The following is a 26,193-nucleotide window of genomic DNA, read 5'->3' as shown; positions in this document are numbered from 1 at the left end:
AGCATGGTTACAGGAGTGGGTAGCAGGGAAATGTGTGTGTGTGGGGGGGGAGAGACGCAGGGGTCGACATGCCAGGACTCTGTGGCCAATGGGCTGTGGGTATTCAGGACTAGAGGAGTTGTTTTAATTTCTTGCATTTAGTTCATTTTAAAAATGGGAATAGCTTTAACTGCTAAAAGATTACGGTTAATACTTTAAATCAGCAGTCAAGTATTTTATAGCATGGAAAGCTGAAAAAAAACCATTATTCTCATTGAATAATGTTTGAAGTCCAAGTAAAGTCAATGTGTAAACGCTCTGCACTGTAAATTATGTGCCCCATTTGCCTTCTGTGAACTGGAGGGATGTCTCTTGGCCCTCCCATCCCAGTGTCTGTCTTAAACAACATGGAGTTTCCTGAGTAAAGGTGAGGCACCTACTGTGGCCTGACCCTCTGGGGTCTGCTTATCTCAAATATACAACCGGGAAGGAAGGAGAATTTTTTTCTTCTTAGGAGATGTTTCTGGAAGTCAGACTACACCCACTGAGATGTGTGTGATAAAGAAGACTGAACCAAACATTTCCAGATGATCTAAGTGACAAGCCAAGAAATGCAGATTCGGAATGGTGACAGCTGACGTGTTATTTCCTTTAGTCTGCTCTCAAGTTGTCAAATCAGCATATGCCATGTGCCAGGCACTCTTCCAAGCACTTTCCATGAGTTAACCCATGTAATTCACCTCTTAGCAGCCCCATGGGTAGCTGCCATAGGTGGCAGTGCTGGCATTGACGCCAGCATTTGGTCACATATGCCACCAGTCGATGTTCTCAACCATATTACCCTACTGAATCCCACAAGAGATAATGACTTAGGAAAACTGCTTTTCTGCTTATTATAATTTTCTTTTAGTGATCTGACCCAGAGGCCCTGGCACGCCACTTAATAATTTAAGACAGCTTCATTCATTGCTGAATGGCCAACGGGTCTTTCAAAGAACAAAAGGAAGAAAAAGTTTTTATGGGCTGTTATTTTAAAGAAGAAACCTGGGCTGGGGTTTAACCCTTGTCTGGTGTATGAGGCCCTGGGTTTGGTTCCCCAACACTGAAAAGATTAAAAAAAAAAAAAAATTAAAAAAAAATCCCCAAACCCTTATTGTTATGGATATTGCTGTCACTGGAGTTCCAGACTACAGAAGGGTCTGCTCACCAGGGTGAGGTGGGATCTAGGGAAGCCTAGTTAACCCTGAGGGCAACACCAGACCCTGAGACACAGGGGCAGCAGCAAGAAGACAGCCACTGGTTTCCAGAGTCTCCTGTCTTAACAGGAATCTACTAGGTCACTTCAAGGTGGCCTTTAGAAGTATGTATTCTGTACTGTCTTCAAGGTTGGGCTCTGGGTAGAGGAAAATTGACCTTTCTTTTTTTTTTTTTTTTTTAAATCCAGAAGTGCTATGTTAACATTTTTATTTATTTATTTTTACCTAATAAGTTTTTTTTTTCCAAAAAAAAATAAATTGTGGCAATATACACAGAAACTTGCCATCTTAATAATTTTTAAGTGCACAATTCAGTAGTGTTAAGGACATGCACATTATTCTGTAACCAATCTCAACTTTTTTCTTCTTGCAAAACTGAAACTCCACACCAACTAAACACTAACTTATCCGTCTTTTCCCTGTTCCCTGGTGACCTCCATTCTGCTTTCTGTCTCTAGGAACTTGTCTACTCTAGGTACTTCATATAAGTGAAACCATAAAGTATTTACTCTTCTGCAACTGCCTTTTTTTCATTTAGCATAATAGCCTTAAGATCTATCCACAATGTAGCATGTATCATAATTCCTTCTTTTTTTAGGACTGAATAATAATCCACTGTCAGTCTACATCACATTTTATTTATCCATTCCACTATCAATGAACACTTGGGTTGCTTCTACCTTTTGACTATTGCAAATAATGCTGCTATTAATGTGGATAGAAAAACCTTCTTCATAAAGTCTTCTAAGATGTAGAAGGTCTTTTTTATACTTCATGTTCCATCAGTGTTCTGGGGACAGGGGAAGAACAACCCTAGCTCCCACATAAGTATTACTACAGAGAGATTCAGAACAAGTTTGTGATTTTGGTATAAAGTAACTAGACACTTTGGTTTGGACTTTGACACGAGGAATGAGGAGCATCGAGCTCTGCAGACAGTCCTGGGAGAGAATAAACCCAAGCAAAACCTTCCTGTACTCTGGGTAAGAGTCCAGAAAAGTGGGAAGACTCTGTGGCCTGGGGCAGAGACTAACATCAACTCTGATCTTCAATCCGGAGTGTTCCTTCTTTAGTGCCCTCCCAACCCTTTGCAACAAGTGGAAACCTCACAGAGCCAATTACTCTCATCAGAAATGTAGTTTTTGGGGCTGGGGATGTGGCTCAAGTGGTAGTGCGCTCACCTGCCATGCGTGCGGCCTGGGTTCGATCCTCAGCACCACATACAAACAAAGATGTTGTGTCTGCTGAAGACTAAAAAATAAATATTAAAATTCTCTCTCTCTAAAGAAAAAAAAAAGAAAGAAATTTAGCTTTTGTTCTCAGCACTTCATCTCTTTCACTCTCCTTATTCGAGCGGTCTCCACATCCCAGCTCACATATATTTCTTGATAATCCACTTTTCTCCCCTGCACCTAAATCCAAACCACCTCCCTCTCTCCCCAGAACTACTGCAGCAGCCTCCCCTATTGTCCCCTCTTCACCTCTACCTGCCTCTAATCCATTCCCCCACAACAACCAGAGGCCCTTTAGAACCGCCAATCAATTTGTCTACCTTCTAGGACTCATTAAAACATACTACCCTTAGACTAGACTCTAAACTGTCCTGCAAGACCCTGCCTGGTCTGGACCTTTCCTGGCTCATGTTGTGATTACCAAACTCTGGTGCTGATTTCCTCAGGTGTACAAAAGTATCAAACACTTTCCTCCTCAGGACTTTGGTGTGTGCTGTTCCCTCTTTCTAGAATCTTCCTCCACACCAATGTCTTCCAGTATCCATGTCTGTATCGTCAGAGAAGGCTTTCTGACCATCAGTCTAAATTATGAATGCTCCTTGTTACTTTTTTGTAATATTTTTTCTTTCATAACAGTCTTTACCATATTTTAATTCTACATGTTAGGATTTATTTACTGAGCATCTGTCTTTCCCACTAGATTTTTAAGCTCCATGAGGGCAGGATCACATCGTTCACTAGCCATTGTTTACCCATCCATCTTGGCACATGTAGGCAATCTACAGATATTTATTGATTCCCTGAATGAACCAATGAATGAGTAAATGAATAAGAAGACGAAGTATTCCTCTGAGTCTGAAAAATGGCCCTGGTGGGAAACTCTCCAGATCTTTTCATAGAAAGATGAGGAGCTATCCTTTATAAATTCATTCACCTTCACAATGGTCTTTCCCACTCCAACAGCAAAGAAACCAGTGAACATCTACACTGTCCATGATGGAGCTGTCCACACTGTCCAGAGATCACCTTTTTACAATGACATTGTCCTCACCATTGGTGGGTGGAACGTGGCTATTTGGAAAGAAGGTGTTATGGTAAGTGGCCTGTGAAATGGAAGAGTCGGGGTGTGGCCCCTTTGTTCTTGGGAAAGACAATAGGAACAATGGCCTGTTCTGACATAACTGCCTTTGGGTACTTTTTTAGAAAAATTAGAGCAGATGGCCTGCGCTCCAGCTTGTCAGCAGAACCACCTTAAGCCTTTTGAAAACATCCATTTGCTTTTCTTTCCTGCGGGCAGTAAACAGCAAAGCAAGTCCCTTGTTCTCCCAATCCTTTTCTTGGAAATACACACCACAGGCGGTTGACTTGGCTGGTGTTTTTGCCTCCCTTTAAAATGCAAGATGGGAGGCTGATTCCTGGATGGAGTCCAATGGGGAAACACTCGGTCTATCATCTTCTGCTCCAGCTTTTCTTCTGGAAGCTTCAGAAAGAGGGAATAAGTAGGCTCAGAAGTCCATCACCAGGCAGATGATAGCCTGCCAGAGACATGCATGGGTCACAGAGAGGCAGGAGGAAGAGTCTGGTCAGGATTAGGAAAGGGGCTGGATCCAGGTAGAATATAGATTTCTTGACCCTAATGGTTTCCCCTTTGAAACTCTAACTTACACAAGTAATAGAGAAATGTATGTGAACATTTGTACAAATTTGGCACTGAAAAAAATTGGAAACTACTTAAATATGCATCAACAAACGACTTCTACTTTATACCAATGTACCTCTGAATGTTTACATTTCTTTTTACAATGAGCTAATATTGTAGTTAAAGAAATAAAAAAAAGAAAATTCAGGCAAGATGGTTCATAGACTAGGCAGACCAAGACCCTCATAGAGACTTTAAGGAGCTGGGAGACATGGGCAAGAAGAGGTTTGAAGTTTCACCTCTAGAAGTCCAGGAAGCCATGATACCTTCTTTTACCATGGGAAAGGTTCCTACCCACGTATTGGAGGGTATGAAGCAGGTAGTTTAGCTTAGTCCCTACAGATGCCCATAGACAACCTGGTTGGTTGATGGACCCTGGCAGTTGGTAGAAGACATATTCCAATCATCTCTGTGAAAAGTTCCCCAAATCAGAAAATTATCCCAAGGTAGATAGAGAAAAGATATAATCTCAAGATGCATTGGTGGTCTAAAATCTCTTCCAAATACTTTTGTAAGCCATCAGATACTCTCATCTGAAGTTAATTAATTAGAATTTGCCTGCTCAGCTCTTGATTTTCAACATGTATCTCACAGCTGGTATTGATAGGCGGGTATTGATAGAACCCTCAACAGCTCAATTGGAATGTTCAATCTTGTCTAAAAGCAACTAAAACAAAAAAAAAAAAAAAATGACCTATGAAAACAAATAATAAAGAAAAGAGCTTTTTTGTATTCAACCCTCACAACAAAAAGAAGTAAGACTTTCCAGTGGGATAATTTTACTGTTAAATGATCATGGCCAGCTGAGTTATACTTTAAGAAAATCATTGAGTTTCTCTCCGGTAATAACAAATGCTTTTAACCTATCTTTTCAAAATTTTGCTCGGAAGTATGGACCTCTCCTTCAGTCATGCTGTGCACCAAAAAGGTACACCACGGGACACTGGTCCCTGACAAGGCCTGGAGTTTTCTATATTGGCCGAGAAGATGGATACATCGACGTCTGGGACCTTCTGGAGAAAACCCATGAACCAGCTCTGTCACAAAATATTTGCATAACTATGATCACCAACATCAAGCCCTGGACCTTTTCTTGTATGTTAATTCTAAATAAGTGAGCTATATCCTTTTGGGTAACTGGGAAACATTTTGACATTCATTTGGAAAGTATCCCAGTGTTTTCTCTCAGGTTTTGGTTTATCTTTCCACCCCATTCTCTCTCTTGTCCTTCCTCATTCTTTCCTTCTCTTCTTCCATCTTTCCTTTCTCTCCCCTCCTTCCTCATCCTTCCCCTTCTCTCCTGCTCTCAAACCTTGGGTACACCCAGAGCCTCCCATACTGTTTTGGCCTCGTTGACTATGATTTCTGATACACGTTCACCATGTCAAGCATGATGGGAAACATCCTTCTTGTCCTCTTGGGGTCAGACAGGGTCATCCCTGAAGTTTGGCTACTTTTTGCTGTTTCTTTTCCATATAAAAATATTTTTTGTCTCTTTTTTATTATAATTTATATTTTGTGACATTATGTCACTTTTGTGATTTTTCCTGTGGGCCCTATCCAGCAGTTCTCTTCATGAGATCAAATGATTCTCTGGGGTTATATATCTATTTAAACTTTAATCTTTGGATTAAGGATGAGGAAAAGGTAATATGCAGCAAAACAAGCATACACCCAGGGCTGTGTCTATGAAAAAGCAAATTTATTTCCTTTTCCCCAATTTTTCTATTTCATTTCAATAGTACTTTCTGGGTAAATCCAGCATATTTGCCTTTTCTAAAAGAAGTTCCCTTTTGTTTCCAAAGGGGTACAAGCAAGAAGTTGTCGATCCACTTCTCTCAGAAACATTACATTCAGAAACTTTTGTCTTCAGCATCTGTAGCGTATCACAATCTGGGTACTGCATAGCTATATGTGTCACCAATGTATGTTTCCCTATCTTTGGTACAAAACATTGTTTTTTCACCTGAAGGGATCATGAGTCTAGGATTCAACCATTTGAACTAGATCTTCTGAAAATGAGAAGAAAGTATACTGACATATATAATGAGATAGAAAATTAAAATTCTCAAACACTTAGTGTATTTTGCCCATTTTAAGTGGTTCAAGTAAGCAATTTGTTTTTGTAATGAAGACTGTGGTTCTTTGAATTTCAACTGTATTCTTTTAGCCCTCAGTGTGTTTGGTGAAAATATGCTTCATGGCTTTTCTTTGAAAATTTTTCCATGTGCCCTCCTTACTTTCTTCTCAACTCTGACAATGAGCCCAGCCACAGAGAAGCCAGCTATCAGCCATACTCCTCATATGGATGCAAGGAAAGCAAGGTTTGAGGTGACAGGGAGGCCAAGGAAAACTCAGAGTCTTAGCTTTCATTTCATCAACTGGAAAAAATGACTTTTACATGTTTATATGTTTCAGTCATGAACATCTGATGAAGTTGCCAAGATCACTGTAACCACAGCACGTCCCTTGGGAAACCACAAAACAAAACACATTGCATATTTAGCCTCTGAAGCTGAATTTGCTGAATTTTCTCTCTCTTTTAAATCTTTCAGCTAAGCAACAATTTATAGCCATAGCTGACTATTATGGAACACTGCATATATTAGAAATTCCGTGGACATTAAGTCACCCTTCCCTCAATGAGGTTAGTGACTTTTAGTTTTGAAGATTTGTATGACTATGCATTGCTGAGGCATATCTTAAAAGTGTGTTAAAAATGGCAGCATGTTTGCTTCATGAGAAAACAAAAAACTAATGCAGTAAAAAAAAAAGGAGATATATTTCTCTTAATATGAGTTCAGTAGTTTGAAGCTAGAAAAAAAGACCTAACACGAGATGGGAGAGAAGGCAATTAGATGAAGCCCAGAGTCATAGAAAAATCAGTTTGGGTATTCATAATCATAAATAGTAATGTTTTCAGATTGTAACTAAATTTTAGCCTCCCAATTTCAGTGAAGTTCTTTCCTTAGGACCCAGGTGACATTTTTATGCATCTTTCTGTCCTCCTCCTCCCACCTTAGTATATTGCAGGCCTCATATCTGAACTGACAATATTCTGCACCCCTCCCCCAAACCTGGTACACACTACCCAAGTGTTTAAAGCAATGCTAATAATGAGGTTATAAAAAGAAAATCAATGAATAGAGATGCGTAAGTATATACACAACCAACATTAAATGCACAGATTGTAATTAAATTAAATGCACATCCCAACAACAACCTGCTTACTGGCAGGTGACAAACTTTCCCTCGTCCTACTCAGGTTGCCTTCCTGAGGACTCCGATGACTTTTCAGCTTCTGTTCTTATTTTCACATATTAAGCCCTCCAGGGGACTAGGAGTTCAGTTCTACTTCAGTCCCTTCAGGGCTCCACTGACATCCTCATCTGGGTTTTCTAAGTTCAGTTGATGACATGAAATATCCCTCAAATCAAGGAAGAAAAAGGGGAAAATATTCCTACTATGCAATAGCAGTTATTTGCAGCCCCCTCCTTCCAACCTACTTCTTTCCTAAAAACCTCCAAGTCACAAGGACCTTAATCTAAGCACAGTTGCTCCCATATTGAGCTAGCTACTCTGGAAGTGGGCAGGTGGGTACTGCTGGGGCCCCTGAATTGTGCCCAGCCAGACTGCGGCAGGTACAATTTCCAAATTACATTCACCTCAAGGATTAGAAGCATCCCAAAGTAGATATCTCTCTCATGATTAGGTAGATGGTCACTAGGTAATGTCAGGATGGACTAAGTAGGTTGGTCAGGTAGGTGGCCTGCCTCATTACAAACATCAGGAATTCTAAGAGCCTGGGACAGAACATAGAGCTTCCCTGTGGGTTACTGTCTCACAAGCCATTGTTTCTAACAGATAGCAAGTGTTAACCACTACTTCGAAAGAGAAGTCAAGCATCTGGAATATGTAGAACAGCGCAAAAATATTCGTGAGCAAGAAAAGAGAGAAATGGAACTAGAAATGGAGAAGAAAAAATTTGTAAGTTAAATTGTAGGAATGAAAGTTGTTTTCCCCTCACACCCATGGAAATATGTGCATTTGGCTTTTCCCCCCATTTCCACAGCCTTCTCTCGTTATGAGAGTCAAGAGGGCTCTTTGATTTGCTGAGCTTCAGTTGTCTCGTGTGGAAGATAGAAATATTAGTAACTACCTTTGATGATTACTGTAAGACTTTCAGTTAAATAACCTGACAAATAGTAGACTGTCTTCAAATGAGAGCTACTATAACTATAATGGCAGATGACAGACAAGGAGAGAGTGAATTTTCCTATAATATAATATATTGGAGCTGTGTATGACACTTGAAATAGAGAAGAATTTAGTACAGAACTCATCCATCTTTAATTCCACCAAAAAGGAACCTAGAACTCTAAATCAAGCTCTCACCCTCCTCTTTCTCAGCCTTTCTTTGTTTTATATGAATTCTATAATTCTGATCTTCGTTTATCCACTGGAATTTGGGTCTTTACAATAGTCTGTTAATTAAGCTCTTCTCTCCTTTTCCCTTGAGATTTTTACTTCTCTTTGGTTCATTCCATCCCTTGCCCTTTGTCACCAATAATTTTATGTTTGGTCCTAGCAGTAGTCTCCTTATAGCCAAATGCATAGCATCCTTAATTATTCAGGTGAGACCTGAGTTCCCTGTTAAAAGCACCAACATGTGGAAATATCGTAACATACTGCACTAGCCAATAGATTAATAGTATCACTTACTGATAGATAACTAATTAGTGCAATAGAAGCAGAGGAACTCATTTCAAAAACATTGCTTACTTTTACAAATTATGCATTAATGCCAGTTGATTAACTCTTCATCGAATTCGACTGCTACCAAAAACAAACAAACAAACAAACAAACAAAAATGGTTTTGAGTTTTTCTTTTTCACACTTAAAAACATTCAATGAAATTATGTGGTGGGATGTATCTGCCACCCTTCCCTTACCCAAGTAATTATCCAAATTTTTTATGCGTGTTTATATATCATAGCAACAACTTCAAATTACCGACATCAGTGAAAACAAAGTAGAATTATGGAAATTCCAAAAAATAACTTGCATTTGAAATATTTTTTAAATGAATGGATATTACAATAGTCATATCTTAAAACTGTGTTACTTTAAAGTTTCCAGAACCTTTCCAACTACTTCTTGTAACATCATTTCCATTTGACACATTATCTTCTTGTAAGTAGAGCTGCCACTTCTCAAATTTTCTCTGGAACTAGATCATGGATAAGTGAATGAATTTCAAAGGGCTCTTCTGTTACATTTGGACGATGAATAAAGTCACTAAGGAAAAACTATGTTAGTTAGAAATATCCCCTTAGAAAGGAGGAAATGAGAACAATAACAATATGAACCTCAGAGGATTGCAGTAGGGATTTAAGTGAATTAAAATATTTCCATATTTCCAGCACTGAGACAGTGACTGGTACCTAGAAAGGGCTAGTCAGAGGTCAGGGGAGGATCCCACTTCTCTGGCTGGACTTCATGAAAGCCCTCTGGATGCCAGGGATGAGGCTTCAACCCACAGACCCCAAGGAAATGATACAGCATCTCTTTGCCACCATCGAGTCTGGACACAGCTCACTTCTCAAAGGATAATAATAATCACAGCTCTAACAGCATATGAAATGGGAATCTTTCTAATTGAAATTTCAGCTGGAGAACCAGAGTTGGGTAAAGCAGTAGTTGCCATATGATCCACAAGCTATGCCTTTTCTATGGGATTGAGGGGAGGGAGAACTTCAAAAGGATTCTGCAACCTGTAGTCAGTTACTCTCCCTCCAGGCCGTGAGAGCCAGGAAAGAGTTATGGGAAAGAGGGCTTTCTTTTATTTTTGGAGAGAAGCACTGGAGAGAGCCAGGCCTTCACTTCTCCCCATTTCCCCACCCCTGCACATGGACTGCCCTCTAGCCCTCCCACCCTCCCTGGCCCCTTCTGGAGAGCCCAGTCACGCCAACTATTCAAAAACAGCTTCTTCTAATTCTTTGATGTTTTTATCTATCAGCAATTTCTAGAGATGTCTTGCTATTTTTCCTCCTAGAAAATATATCAGATGTCAAAAGAACAAGCGGAGGCTGAACTGAAATTGGAATACGAGGCTTATTTGGAGCTGGAAAAGAGCGTCCTCATCAATCTTGGCCTAGCCAAAGAGACAGAGAAGGTGCCATACTAGCCATCATATAGGAAAGCATCTGAAGGGGTACTTGGAGGGAACTCTGTGGGTCTTGTTTTTATTTGTTATTTTATATAAGATGAACTAACAAACTGAGCATATGTAGATTTACTTATAGGCTTTTATTTCATTTCTATTGAAATATTTGGATTATAACAATAAAATATATTTAAGTTTTGTACTGAGTGTGCACTGAATTTTGTACCTGCATATAAGAGATTTCAACAACAACAACCCCCCCCCCAAAAAAAAATGTCATTTTCCTGCCAGGAGACCCTCCGGGCTCAAATCCATTCCTTATCTTCCTAAAAATAAAGCTGACTGGCACCTTCCTGCTTAGCCCTTTTATTAATTCCCCACAATCTATAATCCACTTCCCTTTACAGCCCAGCTTCATATTCTGTGGCAGCTCAATTTCACATGTTATCATTTCCTCCTTGTGCCTGGGTGCTAAACCCCCAGCACCACACCAACAGGACGATAAAAACAGTGGGTACCGGGTTCTGGTCACATCTCAGAGGAAAGTTTTTAGCTTTTCACCATGTGTAATGATTGGTATAGGATTATTTTAGATGACCTTCATTAGATAAAGGAAGTCGTCTTCTTTCTCTGCCACCTAAGTTTTTATGGTTTTTCATGAATGGATCTTAAACGTTATCAAAGGTTTTTCTATATCTACTTGGCATCATACTTTCTTTTAGTCAATTATTGATCTTCTATGGTTAAATTAACCTTAGACAAATCCAACTCAGACTCCATCTGTTATTTTTTTTAAATGTGTTTATCTCTAGATTTTATTTGTTAGAACTGTGTTTAGCACATGGCCCTATAATTTGTGCAGTCTTACAGGGGAAGCTCTTTTGGGAGAGATGAACGAAAGCAATGTGATCAGTAGGCGCAAATTTTGATTTCTGCTTCTATTAGGATGAATTCCTATTAGAATCGTCTTACTTTTTTCTGCACTTGGATCTTGGGTTGAATTCACCAGGTCTCATGGCTTTAAAAACTACCTACATCCCTGGCCTGGACTTCTCCCATAAAACAAAGAGACATGAAGCCATTTGACCCTCTATCTCCACTTGGAGGTAATAGTCATCTCAAACTTCAACATGCCCCAAACTGAGTGCCTGACCTTACTTCCCTCCAAAACCCATTCCTGACAATCCTCTCAGCCACCATGCTTCTGGCTGCTAGAGCCAAAAAGCTCGGGGTCATCCTTCACCCTCTTTCTCTCACAGTCCACATCCATCTGCTAACAGATCCTGTGGAGTACACCTTCGTATACAGCCAGAACCTTACGTGTCCCTCCTCCCTCACGGCTTCACCATGGTACAAGCAACCATAATCACCAGGTTCTCTCTGCTTCTGTGTCCTCCACCTCCCTTCTCTCTCTCTGACAGCTAGACTGCTATTTTTAAATGAAAGTCAGGTGCTATCATTCTTCCCACAGCTTCCTGGCTCAAGTTGTTACCGTGCCTACAAGCCTCCGTGTGCTTCACTGTCACCTGGTCTTATCACTCATTCTCTCCATGACACCCACCCCAGTCATGTTGACCTCCAATTCACTAAATGTGTGAGGCATGTTCCAAACCCAAGGCCTTTGTACTGCACCTTCTCCAGAGATAGTCCTTGTTTTATTTTCATGCACTCAATAAAAAAAAAAAAAAGTATTAAGTTTTTACTGTGTACCAGACTCTACACTTTTAAACTGGAGACCAGTGAAGCTGATATTTGAGCAAAGAACTGAAGGGAGTGAGGAATTTCACCTATAATCTTCTGGACGTGTATCCCATAATCCAGTCCTCCATCCCTCAGTGCAAAACATGCTTAGACTACAGAGAACAGGAGTGTCATGGGTATGTGACATAAACCACTACAGAGGGCTAAGCACTTTATTTTCTCAAAATCAGGATTTTATTAGCATAGAAGATGGGGTAAATAATGAATATTGAATAAGTGTCTGCCTTGGTTATCAAGAAAAGAACTTCAGTGGTGCATGCCCATAATCCCAGCAGCTCGGGAGGCTGAGATAGGAGGATCACTAGTTCAAAGCCAGTCTCAGCAAAAGTGAGGCTCTAAGCAACTCAGTGAGACCCTGGCTCTAAATACAATACAAAATAGGGCTGGGGATGTGGTTCAGTGGTTGAGTGCCCCTGGTACAAAAAAAAAAAAAAAAAAAAACTTTGTATAGTGACTAGTATTTAGTAAGCCATAAGTAATATTTTGCTATTATTTCCCCTAATTTACAAATACAAAATGATTATAACATTTATGCTATAGAGACTAAACAAGGGATTCATCATGTTAATGACTACAACTACTATCAGTTTAATATATTTTCATTCTGTGTTTGGAAACTCAATTTTTCCAAGTCCTATCATGTCCCTCTCCTGTGGCCACCAGGAGAGTGGGGTCTCATTAGCAGCCAGAACCCAAGATTTGTGAATTCTTGTTCCAACTGCTCATCAGATATCTCAACCTTCTGTAAAGAGCCCCTAGGTGTGTCCAGTACCACTTGGGATAAAGGTGGAGTCACATATGTCCAAAAACCAGCTGAAGACCACCAGGCACTCAAAGCTCCCTTCTTCCAAAATGCTAGAGGACATAATGACTTAAGGCAAGGTGCTGGGACAGTGTTCCTGGGAGTTGAAGTCGTAACAAGAGGCAAACACCAAGCAGAACTAGATGCACAAAGGATTTGCTGGGGGAGAAAGCGAGAGGAAACAAGGGAGAGACTTCATCCCTCCATGCCGATCTGTATCAACAGAAGGAGAGGAAAGGACAGAGGTCGTGAAGGATGTGTCTCAGGTGGCCAGATATGGTTTAATGATTTTCTTGTTCTTCCCTTTGACTCCAAGCCTTTGGAACTTGAGCAAACTCACACAGCTGCCTCTTCCTTCCATGGGATGAGATCCCTCTGAGACTTTTCAGCCTCTCGAGCTGGTGTCCTTTTCTCTGGCCCAGACCTGCTGTTTGGCAGATGTGCTATATCTCAGCAAAGAGCATGGTTGAGGCTCAAGCTAAGAAACAAACCACCTAAAATGGAAGATGTAGGAATATGGGCATGAATGAAAACAGAGTTAACTGGTGTAGCTTCCTATCCCCATGGCTCTCCCCTGTCCCCTGTTGCCCATTCCTTCTAAGCTGTACTTTGGGTCAGTCTGATCTTCTTCTTCTGTTCATGGGTTCTTTGTTCTGGCCTACAAGGTAGTAAAAAGAGGGAGCGTTTTAGAGGCTGGAGTCCAGAGCCCAGCTTCATGCCCTGGGCAAGCTGCACTATCCTCTAAGTCTTGGCTACCTCATCTATAAAATGGGAGTGGTGATCATACCTACCCCCAACTCACAAAAATAATGTGAAGTATCTGAGCATTGTTGGCACTTGATGAATGTTGTCTCCTCTGCTTGGTCTCAGGCACAAGGACACATCCACCAGTGTTTCCTCTGCCCCAAGTAATAATCTCTGATTTTAACATTTTGGTTACTGTTAATAATGGCAATGTCTCCCACTCTTAAATGTGACTTAAGCAGCAACTGTGCACGTCTGGCTTAATATTAGCTTTTGATCATCCTGAGACCACAAATATTGGACACTATTTAAAATCTGAAGAGTAGCTTTCTATTTTGCAGAAATTAAAATGCTATTTAAGAAATGAATCATTCTAATAATATTTGACTTATTTAGATCAAATTGAATTGTTATTCTGCATTGTAAGTCCTTTTTATTCACCAAGAAATGTGTAATTAAACCAGCATATTTTCAGGTCCTCAAATAAACACATCATCTGTTTGTACTTCAGATGGAAAAGCAATGAACTCCAGTAGTCAGTGGCCCATGAGCTCCTCTGCAGCTTTGCTAATCCACCACTGTAAATAATTAACATCTCTCTGTGCCCTAGTGCCCCAGAGCTCTGCCCAGGGTAGGCGACATTCTACCCCGTTGCTAAGCTGCCATTGCCAGGACAGATACTGTATAACCGAGCTAGATCCCCACTATGGAAATGCAATATCTCAGTGAAGGGCAGATTAAATCCTAGGAGATGAATCCATTTCTTGCATGGCTGATGAGCTGTTTGAGGGTCACAGGTTCATGTAAAACAAATGCACACCATCAGTGCAGAATCCCACACACCCAACCAACTTTTATTGAGGAAATGATGGTTAAAAAAAAAACGTGTAATTACTTTCTTGTCAACAAATATGACTCAAAATATATACATGGTGAATATGGCAAATAATATAGGTTGTATTTCCCTATAACAATGCCCGCACTCAAACATAGGCCGACAGAGAGTAAGGTTTCTCTAACTAACCTGTACTGTGACATTCTAAGATGTTTTTATTCTTTTACAGAGGAGAATTAGAAAAATGTAAAATAGAAGATTTTACATTCTCCCTTATCAACTAGAGATACATTTTTCCAGCTCTTTTTAGGGGCCATATTTTTTTAATTTTTAAATTTGTTTTAATTAGTTATACATGACAATAGAGTGCATTTATGCACTTTGATATATCATACATAAAAGGGATATAACTTCTCATTTTTCTGAGTGTACATGTTGTTGCAGAATCACATTGGTCATGTAGTCACATATATACATACATACAGTAATAATGTCTGTTTCATTCTACTATCTTTCCTATCCCCACACCCCTCTCCTCCCCTCCCTTCACTTCCCTCTACCTAATCTAAGGTAACTCTCTTCTCTAGTTCCCCCCTTATTGTGAATTATTATCTACATATTAGAGAAAATATTCGGCCTTTGGTTTTTGGGGGGCTGACTTATTTCATTTAGGCACTAGAACAGAGACTGTGTGCCTGACAGAAGAAAAAGTAGGCCCAGATCTTCACCATGTCGGCCTAGGATCTGACTTCCTTAACAAGACCCTGAAAGCACAAGTAAAATAAAGGATCAATAAATGGGATGGATTCAAATTAAAAGGCTTATTTTCAGCAAAGAAAACAATAATATGAGGAGAGAGCCTATAGATTGGGAGGCAATCTTTACCACATGCACCTCTGACAAAGCATTAATCTCTAGGATATATGAAGAATTCAAAAAACTTAACACCAAAACAAAACAAAAACCAAATAACCTAATCAATAAAAGGGACCATATTTTTTAAGAATAATAATACTTTTTGAAAAAAAATGTTAAAAGAAAACAATACAGAATCAATCTTAAGTGCTGATTGTCTGCTTTATTTCAGCCTTAGTACACAAGCTAAATTATAAACTGAAATTGATACCAGCTTGTCATTTTTAAAGACATTTCTAGGCTGTATGGCTCTGAATGTAATAATAAAAAATGAATTGAGGGCTGGGGCTATAGCTCAGTGGTAGAGCGCATGCCTCGCAGGTATGAGGCACTGGGTTCAATCCTTAGCACCACATATAAATAAATAAAGATATTGTGTCCAAAAAAAAAAAATACACCCATCTTAAAAAACAAATTGATGCCTAATTATCCAGAAAAATAACAAGTAACTAGAACTTCATTATTTTCTAGTTTCTGTGATGAACCACAAAATACAATTAGGCAACTTTTTAAGGATTTATCATTTTGATGACCAAATTCAAGGTTCATTCAAGTGTCAGCACAATTCAGCTAAGAGTCATGTCTGTAGGACTGGGCAATAGGTTTTCAATGTCGTTAGAACAGAGAGAGCCCAGTGCAGCACAAGCTCAGCCACTCACTAGGTTTATAATGCTGGGCAAATCACCTTCATTTCTTCATCCAACAAATAGGATAATTCCCATGGCATGGAACTATAAAGATTAAATAAAACAAATGAAAGTAATTTGTGAAGTCTAAATGCTGTAAATATATGTGAAATAATAATAATAATGCTGAACTACTTTGGGATTCTGAGGTGACTTGAAGTATCAAAGGGAGTAACTTACCTTTTTTGTAGTATATTTTTATTACAATGTAACTCCCAATAGCCAATGTTTAAATTTTTTTTAATTTTTTAGTTTTATGTGGTGCTGAGGATCGAACCCAGTGCCTCATGCATGCTAAGCAAGCACTCTACCACTGAGCCACAACTCCAGCCCTAGCCGATGTTTAATTAACATTCAACTTTCCAATACATTCCACAGTTTTAACCCATTGGATAAATAATTTACACATATCAGTAGCCAACTAATTTAGTTTAACAATTATATAGGCCCTAAAGTCTTATACTTAGAAAAAGGAAAAAAAGTAAACATTATCTTAAAAGAAGAGAGACACCTGTTTAAAAAGTAGAAAGGCATTTTATGTGTTCCTCTCAACCCAATCTATATCAACCAGGGAAACATGTAAGCACCACTCTATTTTATTTTTTCAAGCTAACAGAATTTTGTTTGAATTTCTCCAGCAGGCTATCAGCATAGCACTAGGAAAGCAAACCCTACAAATCCACTCAAGCTCTACTAGGTAATATTGATGAGGAATTTAGTCCTCAGAGATGATACGATTTAAACAGAGTTGGAAACAAAAAGATTCTGTATCCATTTATTCTGAGAATCTTAATTTTAGTTGACTGAGAGTATAAAATCTGGGCAGAGGGTGGTGTCAGAAACCACTGTTCTTGTCAAATGTCCCTGTGTGCCTTTGAATTTGCCAGCCCCCTCTGCAGTTAGATTAGAATCTCGTGACTGTCTGACTGAGTTCCAGCCAACAGGATGTGGGTGGAAGTGACAGAAGCCACTCCAGGCCTGACTTTAAATCATTTCATGAAATCCTCCAATTTTAACTTCTCGTACTATGTGTTCCAATGCCAATAATTTATAAAACAGAGAAAAGTTTCTCAATCTGTATCAGACATTTTGCAAGTGGAAAATTACCCATGTTCAACTGTGAAGAATTCTGGGTTTATTTATTTCATGGCCTGTCCTATCCTAATATACTCAAGTAGATTAGAGAAATTCCATCTCATTAGAACAGATGTGCTGAACTATCACCTAAAAATCCAGAATAAGACTTAAACCTATGCACAGTTAATAAAACACAGGAGGAAGAGGGGCATGGCCAAAGATAGTCCAATGGAGGGTGGGGAGAACAACCCTTTCCTAAGTTGAAAATTACTTGTATCTATGGATTGAATGAGCATACCATATTCTACGCAAACTACAAATTATGCAAGAAGTGACTAAATTATCACTCTGAATCTCCTGCTTTTAACACTGAAGCTGAAGTGTTCATTTAAAATTCAAATCTGAACTTTATCACTCCCCTATTTAAAAATTTTCAGAGATCCCTCCTTGCCTTGGGCATTGGGTCTCAGCCCTTTTCCTGATTAGGACACAGCCCTTCTTACTTTTAAGTTCATCTTTTACTGCTTTTCTCTCCTCTATTTCTACTCAAGCCATTGCCCTCCATGCAATTCTCCACACAAGCTGTGCTCTCTCTTCTTTCTTTCTTTCTTTATTTATTTATTTATTTATGCATGCATGCTCTGCTCTCTCTTCACTGCTTCCTCAAAAATGCTAGTTCCTTTCCATGGATAAAAAGTAACCAAGAATTAAACAATACTCTAAAACAAATTAGTACCTTATGCAGCACAAAATTGTCTAAATATAATTGGAAAATAATATTTCATAGATGATCCTCCTATGGAAAATGAATGGTATGCATAAGGATTTGTTTATAAAACATAAAAGGAATTGATATATTTGTCAATGGCGCTAAAAATCAGAGAAATATCTAGCTCATACTCATGGCTTTGGAGTCAGAATTCTAAGCATTAAACCTCTTAGAAATTTTAGTAAACTAATCATGATGAGTTTCTGCCAAGGTCAAAGGAACTCTCAGAGCAGTATTTCTCATCCCACGTATTCTTGCCACACCCCAAACTCCATTTCCCGTTCCCTAGAAATTTAGCAGGTGGTGTGGTTGCTTTCAAGAACAGAATGTAGTATGAATGACATTATGTCACTTTTGACGCTAGGTTGTACAAGACAACACAGCTTTCTCCTGGTTCTCTCCCTGGGCACTCAGCCTTGGAACCCAGCCACTTCTGTGAAGTAGTCCAAGCTACCGAGAGGAGGCATATACTGGTATTCCAATCAACAACCCAGCTAAGGTTTCAGCCAACAGCCAGCATTGACCCCATCATTTAAATGCATGTGGCATCAAATTATTCCAAACCTGAACCTTCAAACTACCCAATGGATGCTGAGAACAGTAGTTGTCTCTGCCTAAGTATGCCCACACAAAACTTTTTAGCAAAGTGAGTACATCATTATTGTAAGCCACTAAATTTGGGGATGGTTTGCTGCTAAGCAATTGATCACCTTGTATGGCTCTTGTGAAGAATAATAGAATTCCTAGTACAGTGTCTGAAACATAGATCTTCAATAACCATAACATGAAATAACTAGAAATTACCCCCAAATAGTGTGTTATTTATTTCTCTTTTATTTATTCCCAGAATGGTTATAAAGGGACTCTATAATAAATCCCTGCCTTTAATACACATTATCCAATAGAGATAATAAGCCATGTACTCAAATAACTATATTAGAAAACAGAATGAAGTAAATATTATGTCTTAAAAATGGATAAATGTAAGTATTATAAACAGAACAAATCTCTGGCAAGTGGAATATACTACAAACTTTTATATTTTGTTGGAATTACCACACACAAAAAAAACCAATGAATTTCTTTATTTATTACCTTTCTTTTTATTGAAGTATTACTTGTCAACAGTAAAATGTACAAACCGTAAATGTGTAGCTGACTTAATTTTTATTTATGTACACACTCATAACCAGATAATCTTCACCCACACATATACTAGTTCAATAAGAATTTTTTAATTTGGAAAAATCATTTGCAATACAAAACAGACAATGGATCAATGCCTCTAAATACAAAGAACTCATAAATTAACAAAAAGCAACATCTCAATAGAAATTAGGCAATTAATCAATGTAAATAAACAAATGGCCAAAACACAAATGAAAAGATGTTCAACTTTGCTGGGATATCAAAGAAGAAACTATTATTCTTTGCCTGTACATTGATAAAGAATATGAATAATTCTCAATATTGGCGAAGCCTTAAGAAAGAACAGCTTTATAGGGGAGTAGAAAGCAGTTTGCAGACTCTATTTTTGAAAGACCTCCATTTAGGACTGTGGTTGTGGCAAAATGGTAAAGCGCTTGCCTAGCATGTGTGAGGCACTGGGTTCTATCTTCAGCACCACCTAAAAATAAATAAATAAAGGTTAAAAAAAAACCCTCCATTTCAAGTTGCTACAAAGAATATGCTATGAAATTTAAAACATATACAGATCTTTTTGCCGAAAATTACAAAGTACTAATGAAAAAAACCAAAGAAGACAAGTAAGTACAGACTCCTTCTATGGATTGGAAGACCCAGCATGATAAAGATGCTAACTCTCCCCCAAATGGTACAAAGTTTTAACACAGTTCCCATCAGGAACTCCGTATTCCTCTCTCCCATGAACCCCTGACAATAGCCAGTCTACATTCTGTTTCTATGAAAATGATTGTTCTAAGTACCTCATATGAATGGAGTCATGCGGCAGGTGCCCTTCTGTGCCTGATTTATTTGATCTAGCTGAATGTCTTCTTCGTTTGCATTGTACTATGCATCAATTTCCTTTCCTTTGTTAAGGCTAACTAATGTCTTACTGTATGTTTATACCACATTTTGTTTATCCCTTCATCCATTATCTGTTAATGGATGTCAGGTTGCCTCTATGGTTTAGCTTTTGTGAAAAATGCTGATATGAATATGAGTGTACTATCTTTATGCATCTTAACTCAAAATGGATCATGGACTTAAATGTAAAATATAAATCTTTTAGAAATATCAGAGAAAATCTTTAGCACCCAGGCCTAGAGGAAATTTCTTAAACTTGACATTGAAAGTACAATCCATGAAACTGGATCTCAATAACTTTATGTGCAAAAGGCCCTGTTAAGAAGATGAAAAGTTATAGACAAGGAAAAAAAATATTTGCAAACCACATATCTGACAAATGAAAAGATATTAGAAGAGTACACAACTTTTATGAGATGTTATGTGCTAATATATATAATAGGTACTACTACATATATTAACTTAGCTGATTCTCACAGTTCTATCAAATATTAGGTATCATAATATTTTCATTTTATTTATGGGAAAACTGAGGGACAAATTTAGTAACATCTAAAGTTACACAGCAGAGCTGAGAGTTTTACCATATCAACCTTGCCTTCATGTCATGCTGTTTCACAAGGTTGTTCATATCAGCACTGTTTATAATAGTGAATGATTAGAAACCACTTAAATGTCCATCAGTGGGAGTTGATTATGTTAATTATTAAAGAGCTATAAAGGGTAATACTAAAAATTTATTAAAATTATGATGTAGATCTATATGTATTGGCCAGGAAATATACCAAGGACATAGCATTGTTACTAAAAAAGAAAAATATAAACCAGTATATATATATGGCCCTGTTTTTATAAGATGTCATACACACAAACATATACACATTTTATGGAGTATGACATATCTGAAAGGATATTCAACAATATGTAACCTAACCATGTTCAGTGTTCTGATGGTTTTACTTTTGTCTTTCTACTGTTCCATATTGTTGCAATTTTTAAGGAAGCCATTTCTATAAAAATAAATAAAGTCAGATTTTTTTTTTTAAATTTGATAATGAGGATTAACCCCAAGACCTGTGCATGCTTGGCAAGCATTCTACCACTATCTACTTCCCGGCCTCTTTTTATTTTTTTATTTTAATACAGGGTCTTGCTGAATTGTCCAGGCTGACCTTAAATTTGCAATCCTCTTGCCTCCACCTCTCAAATAGGTGGGACTACAGGCATGCATCACTGTGCCCACTATGAGACTTTTTTCTTAAATCCATTAGTGACAGCTAAACAAAGATCAGGCAAGTGAAAAATAAAGAATATAAGAGAATTGTTTCTGATGGATTTGAATATTTTTTAACATCAAAATTCTTGTTAAAGTGGCTGGGACTGTGGCTCAGCGGTGGAGCACTCGTCTAGCACGTGCGGGGCCCTGGTTTCCATCCTCAGCACCACATAGATGAATAAAATGAAGACATTGTGTCCAACTGCAACTAAATAAATAAATAAATAGATATTTTTTTAAATTTCTTGTTAAAGCATAGTCACTCAGCAAAGAATGAAAATCTGCAAGAATTTGCAAAATAGTGTTCTGAACTTGAAAATACTTAAGTTGCTTCATTTAAGTTGCTTCATTCATTAACTACCCCAAGGAATGCGCACTTGAGAAAGGAATTCTTCCTGATCTTTGCTACATGTGAGAATGACCTGTGATGACTGGAGATGGACAGATGCACAGTCCAGATTAGAAATCATTAGTCAGAAGGAGGAGACAAGGAAAACAAGCAATTCCAAGAAAGCTGTCTAACTGAACTGCTTCTGAGTAAGAGTTTTCTGAATGCAGGCAAGTGGAGCTGGGGTGCAGGAACTAAATGGGGTTTCTCAACCTTGGCACGGTTGATCTCTGAGCATCATACTTCTTCATTGTGGGACTATCCTCTGTATTATAGGATGCTTAACAGCCTCCCTGATCTCTACCCACGACATGCACTTCCTCAGTTATGACAACAAATAATGTCTCCAGACATTTCCAAATGTCCCCAGAGTGGGAGAGTGTTCATTCTTTCCTCCCCAAGAACCACTGGGATAGGAGGAGAGTGGGGAGTTCCATGGAGGGGCAGTCAGACTGTGCTGACACTGGACCAAATCCAAGCAAGGGAACAGGAGTCTGTTGCAGCTAGAGTGGGGTGGGGAGGGCAAGAAACAAATAAGTTTAGGAGGTAGAAAGCCCCTCTTTACAACACAAAAGGCCATGATGAACTCCTTAACTACAAGTTGTAAATATACAACTTTGTTCTGTTGTCTACAACACGCTCATGGAAGAGATTCAGGATAGCAAATTACAGGAAGGTTGCATCTCCAGTTGCTCCATGGCTCAGGATTCAAGCAGAGGAAGTACTGCTTCTTAGTAAGGTGGGTGAACGAGGGAATGCACTAAAATTCAACATTGGACAGAGTGTCTAAGAGACTCGGAAATTCGGGTGCACTGAACAAAGAACAAGAAAGAGTTAAATGGAACAAAGCCAGTTGTGGCAACAGCAGCGCTAGTTCACCACTGAGGGGAGGGTTGAGAGAAACACGAAGGATGGATGTGTAAGCTAGGAAAGCAGCCTGAACTTAGTTGTGAGACTGCACAACAAACCAGTATTTGAAAAGTGCTCTGTATTTCTCAACTAGGAGGTAGAGAGCTGAGGTGTTTTCAAGTCAGAAAAACAAAGAGGAGTGAAATTCACTTTTCCTTTGAGTCTGGTAGCTCACAAGACCAGTTGAGGGTTGGGAATCTGAACAGGCAGTGTGAATACATTCAGGAACTAAGACCATATTCATGGGTGCAGTGTGTAAAGGATAGGCTCTCCTGACCCATGAGTAGAATTTTTGGGAGGTTTCTAAGATCCAGATTCCAAGCAGTGATCAGTATCTGCCTGGCCATAGGGGTGTGGTGATCTAATCTCCCCAGAGCAGATATCACCCAACAAAGGCCCCAACACTAAATTAGACCTAAGCCCCAGCCAGTGGAACTCCCCTTACAGAACTCTACAGCAGTCCCAACTGGGGAGTGCATTGATCCAGGTCTGTGTGGACAGAACTTCAATCAACAGAACCTCTCATTCCATCCTACTTTATACTGATGAGAGGGAAGCTGAGATCTATTTCAATCAGCTTCAGTTTTAAGCTACTCCAGTTGACAGCTCAGGGAGCAACTCAAAAAGAGAAAGGGCTTCACAACCCCCAGACTTTGTGTATGCTCGCTCGCTCTCTCTCTCTCTCTCTCTCTCTCTCTCTCTCTCTCTCTCTGTTTCTCTCTCTGAACCTAGCTCAAGAAGAAATGGAAAGAAAAACAGTCGGGCACAGGTAGTGGCCATCCATTCTCAACAACTGTTTTGAACACCTCAATGGAGACAATTTTTTTCACTTTTTATTAACTCTTTTTCCTTTCTTTTACTATATATATATATATATATATATATATATATATATATATATATATATATTATACATGTGGTTTTCCTTTTTTCTCAGTTTTAGCATTTTCTTACAATAGTTATTTTTAAAGTTAGCCACACTCAAACTTTCGTAGCACTTTAATACAATGAATAGGGCAGAGGTTGTGGCTTAGGGGTAGAGGGCTTGCCTTGCACCTGTGAGGCCCTAGGTTCGATCATCAGCACCACATAAAAATAAATAAATAAAATAAAGGTATTATGTCCAACTACAACTAAAAAATAAATATTAAAAAAATAATAATACAATGAAAAGAAGAGGCAAAAACTCAGACTAATGACCAGGACCCAAATAGGAATGGCTAGGTGTGGGCCCTTGGATCCCACTCGCAGACTTTTTCTCTTGCAGCAAAACCAGAATTAACACAAAGTCTATGGATACCACACCTATAAGGGAGAGGGGAACCTCAATCTAGATTATAAGGAAGCTTATGAGAGTAGTGTGTTTGTCTCCAAGAGACGTGTCATTTTGAAGACATTTGGTACCACCCTCTTGCTGAAAGCACTGGTTCCCCTGTTGAAGCTTGCTAAGGATTACAGTGGGTTTGACTCAATTCAAAGCTTCTTTTATTCTTGTAAGAATTTCATGAAGTCTTCTCATCAAGGATACCCACACCAGAATTTCCAGGAAGAAATAGATGCAATTTTCCCAAATGGAACAGTGCATTTTACGGGACATATGAATTCTGACTGTTGGTACTTGTATACTCTGGATTTCCCAGAGAGTCAGGTAATAAGTCAGCCTGATAAAACCCTGGAAATTTTTAAAAATTTTTTATTCTAATTTGTTGTATATGACAGCAAAATGCATTACAATTCATATTACACACGTAGAGCACAATTTTTCATATCTCTGGTTGTATACAAAATATATTCACACCATTCGTGTTTCCATACATGTACTTAGGGTAATAATGTCATTCTTTCATCTTTTTTACCCCCTTCCCCCCACTTCCTTTCCCTCCCCTTTGCCTTATCTAGAGTTTGTCTAATCTTCCCATGCTCCCCCTCCCAACCCCACTATGAGTCAGCCTCCTTATATCAGGGAAAACATTCGGCATTTAAACCCTGAAAATTTTGATGACTGAGCTTGACCCAGCAGTTACGAACCAATTCTACATGAAAGATGGTGTTACTGCAAAGGGTGTCACTCGTGAGAGTGGAATTTGTGACCTGATACCAGGTTTTGTCATTGATGCCATACTGTTCAATCCTTGTGGGTAATCAATGAATGGAATAAAAAAGAATGGAACTTATTGGATTATTCACATCACTCCAGAACCAGAATTTTCTTATGTGAGTTTTGAAACAAACTTAAGTCAGAGCTCTTATGATGATCTGATCAGGGAAGTTTGGGAAGTCTTCAAGCCAGGAAAATTTGTGACCACCTGGTTTGTTAATCAGAGTTCTGAATGCCACACAGTGCTTTCTTCACCCCAGAAGAAATGCATTACAATTCATATTACACCTATAGAGCACAATTTTTCATATCTCCAGTTGTATACAAAATATATTCACACCAGAAGAAAGCACTGTGTGGCATTTAGAACTCGTCTCGATTGCCAGAGTGCTATGTTAGTTAAATGATTACAACTTTGTTTTTACTAATCTTGCCAAGAAGCAGCACAGCAGAGTTGATTAAGGAAAATGACGAAAAAAATTCAAAAAGAGAACACCCACAGAAGGTGGGTGGCTGCTTTATAGATGTTGGTACTGGGGGCCATGCTTTCCATAACCACCACCTGTAGTTGCAGAAAGCCCTAGATTAATGATAGTGTAATCATTTTGAAGAGTATGCATTATTATACCAAGGAGTTAGATATCTTGCATGGAGGCTGTCTTCTGTGTTTAGGCATTCTATGCCACTCCTGCTGTGAAATTGAAGTGCATTCAGAAAAAAACTTTTACTATATTAAACTTTATGACACTTGTGAAAACAATTTCGACTGGCTTATGCACGGTATAATATTTCTGCAGGTATTGTCCAAAATTCCCCACAGACAAGGCTTTCATCCTCATTAGGTGTCGGCCTCAGCTGAACCATCTGGGACTGTTCTATTAAATTGCTGCCAGAATTTTATATCCAGTTACCTCGACTTTCTAGAACATACTCTCTACTAATGTTATTGAAACCAGTTTCTACTTCATAGAGATGTTTTTGGCAACTGCAATTACATTTTTCTTTCACAAGTCCTTAAGAAAATTATTCTAATTACTCATTTTGTGTATTACTATTTTAATAATTGTTTCTGCATTTGTAGTCCTTTGATTTCTTCCCTCAACCTGGTGTCTTCCCCTCCAGCCCCACAAATGAAGCAATGTATTTACACTGGGGGTTTATATATTAATCTTATACCCCAGGTGCCAGAATGAGAAAAAGTCCCTGGGCTTAATGTTCTTTTAAGGGCATATTAATTTGGCCTCCTTTTTAATGGCATGGGCTCTTTTGGAAGATAAGTGACAAAATTACATGTCTCCCACAAAATAATTTTAAGCATCTCCAATGTTGACTAGCAGGGAGGACGTGGAGAGTTGTAGATTGAGATTAGGGTTTACTGAACTGTATACCCCATGCTATGCTGTGCTCTCTCATAAATGAGATTAGCTTCTAATGGAGTACCATGCCTGTACTAACTTCCTACGTAGTGGAATAAAAGGATTTTTATCACTAAGTAGATAAGTAGGGAGATTTAGCATATAGGTTGTCCTGGATTCATTAAGTCCTGTCATC

The 26,193-nt window shown here is 38.7% G+C and overlaps 1 protein-coding gene and 1 pseudogene across 1 annotated transcript in view; both read left to right on the top strand.

The window, feature by feature from the left end:
* The window catches only part of Dnai3 (dynein axonemal intermediate chain 3), a 53,801-nt gene extending 40,526 nt beyond the window's left edge, over positions 1–13,275 (top strand). The window contains exons 18-23 of the mRNA XM_076862572.1: positions 3,431–3,561; positions 5,057–5,261; positions 6,722–6,813; positions 8,031–8,153; positions 10,223–10,342; positions 12,727–13,275. Coding sequence (XP_076718687.1) covers positions 3,431–3,561; positions 5,057–5,261; positions 6,722–6,813; positions 8,031–8,153; positions 10,223–10,342; positions 12,727–13,275 — 1,220 coding nt within the window. The remainder of the gene's footprint in view (positions 1–3,430; positions 3,562–5,056; positions 5,262–6,721; positions 6,814–8,030; positions 8,154–10,222; positions 10,343–12,726) is intronic.
* A 9,002-nt stretch (positions 13,276–22,277) lies between these two features.
* LOC143404431 (S-adenosylmethionine decarboxylase proenzyme 1-like) lies at positions 22,278–25,104 on the top strand (annotated as a pseudogene).
* Positions 25,105–26,193: the final 1,089 nt, after the last annotated feature.

Source organism: Callospermophilus lateralis, chromosome 7 (assembly GCF_048772815.1).
Source record: "Callospermophilus lateralis isolate mCalLat2 chromosome 7, mCalLat2.hap1, whole genome shotgun sequence".
NCBI classification, from domain to species: Eukaryota; Metazoa; Chordata; class Mammalia; order Rodentia; family Sciuridae; genus Callospermophilus; species Callospermophilus lateralis.
This window is presented reverse-complemented; position numbering and strand designations above follow the sequence as displayed.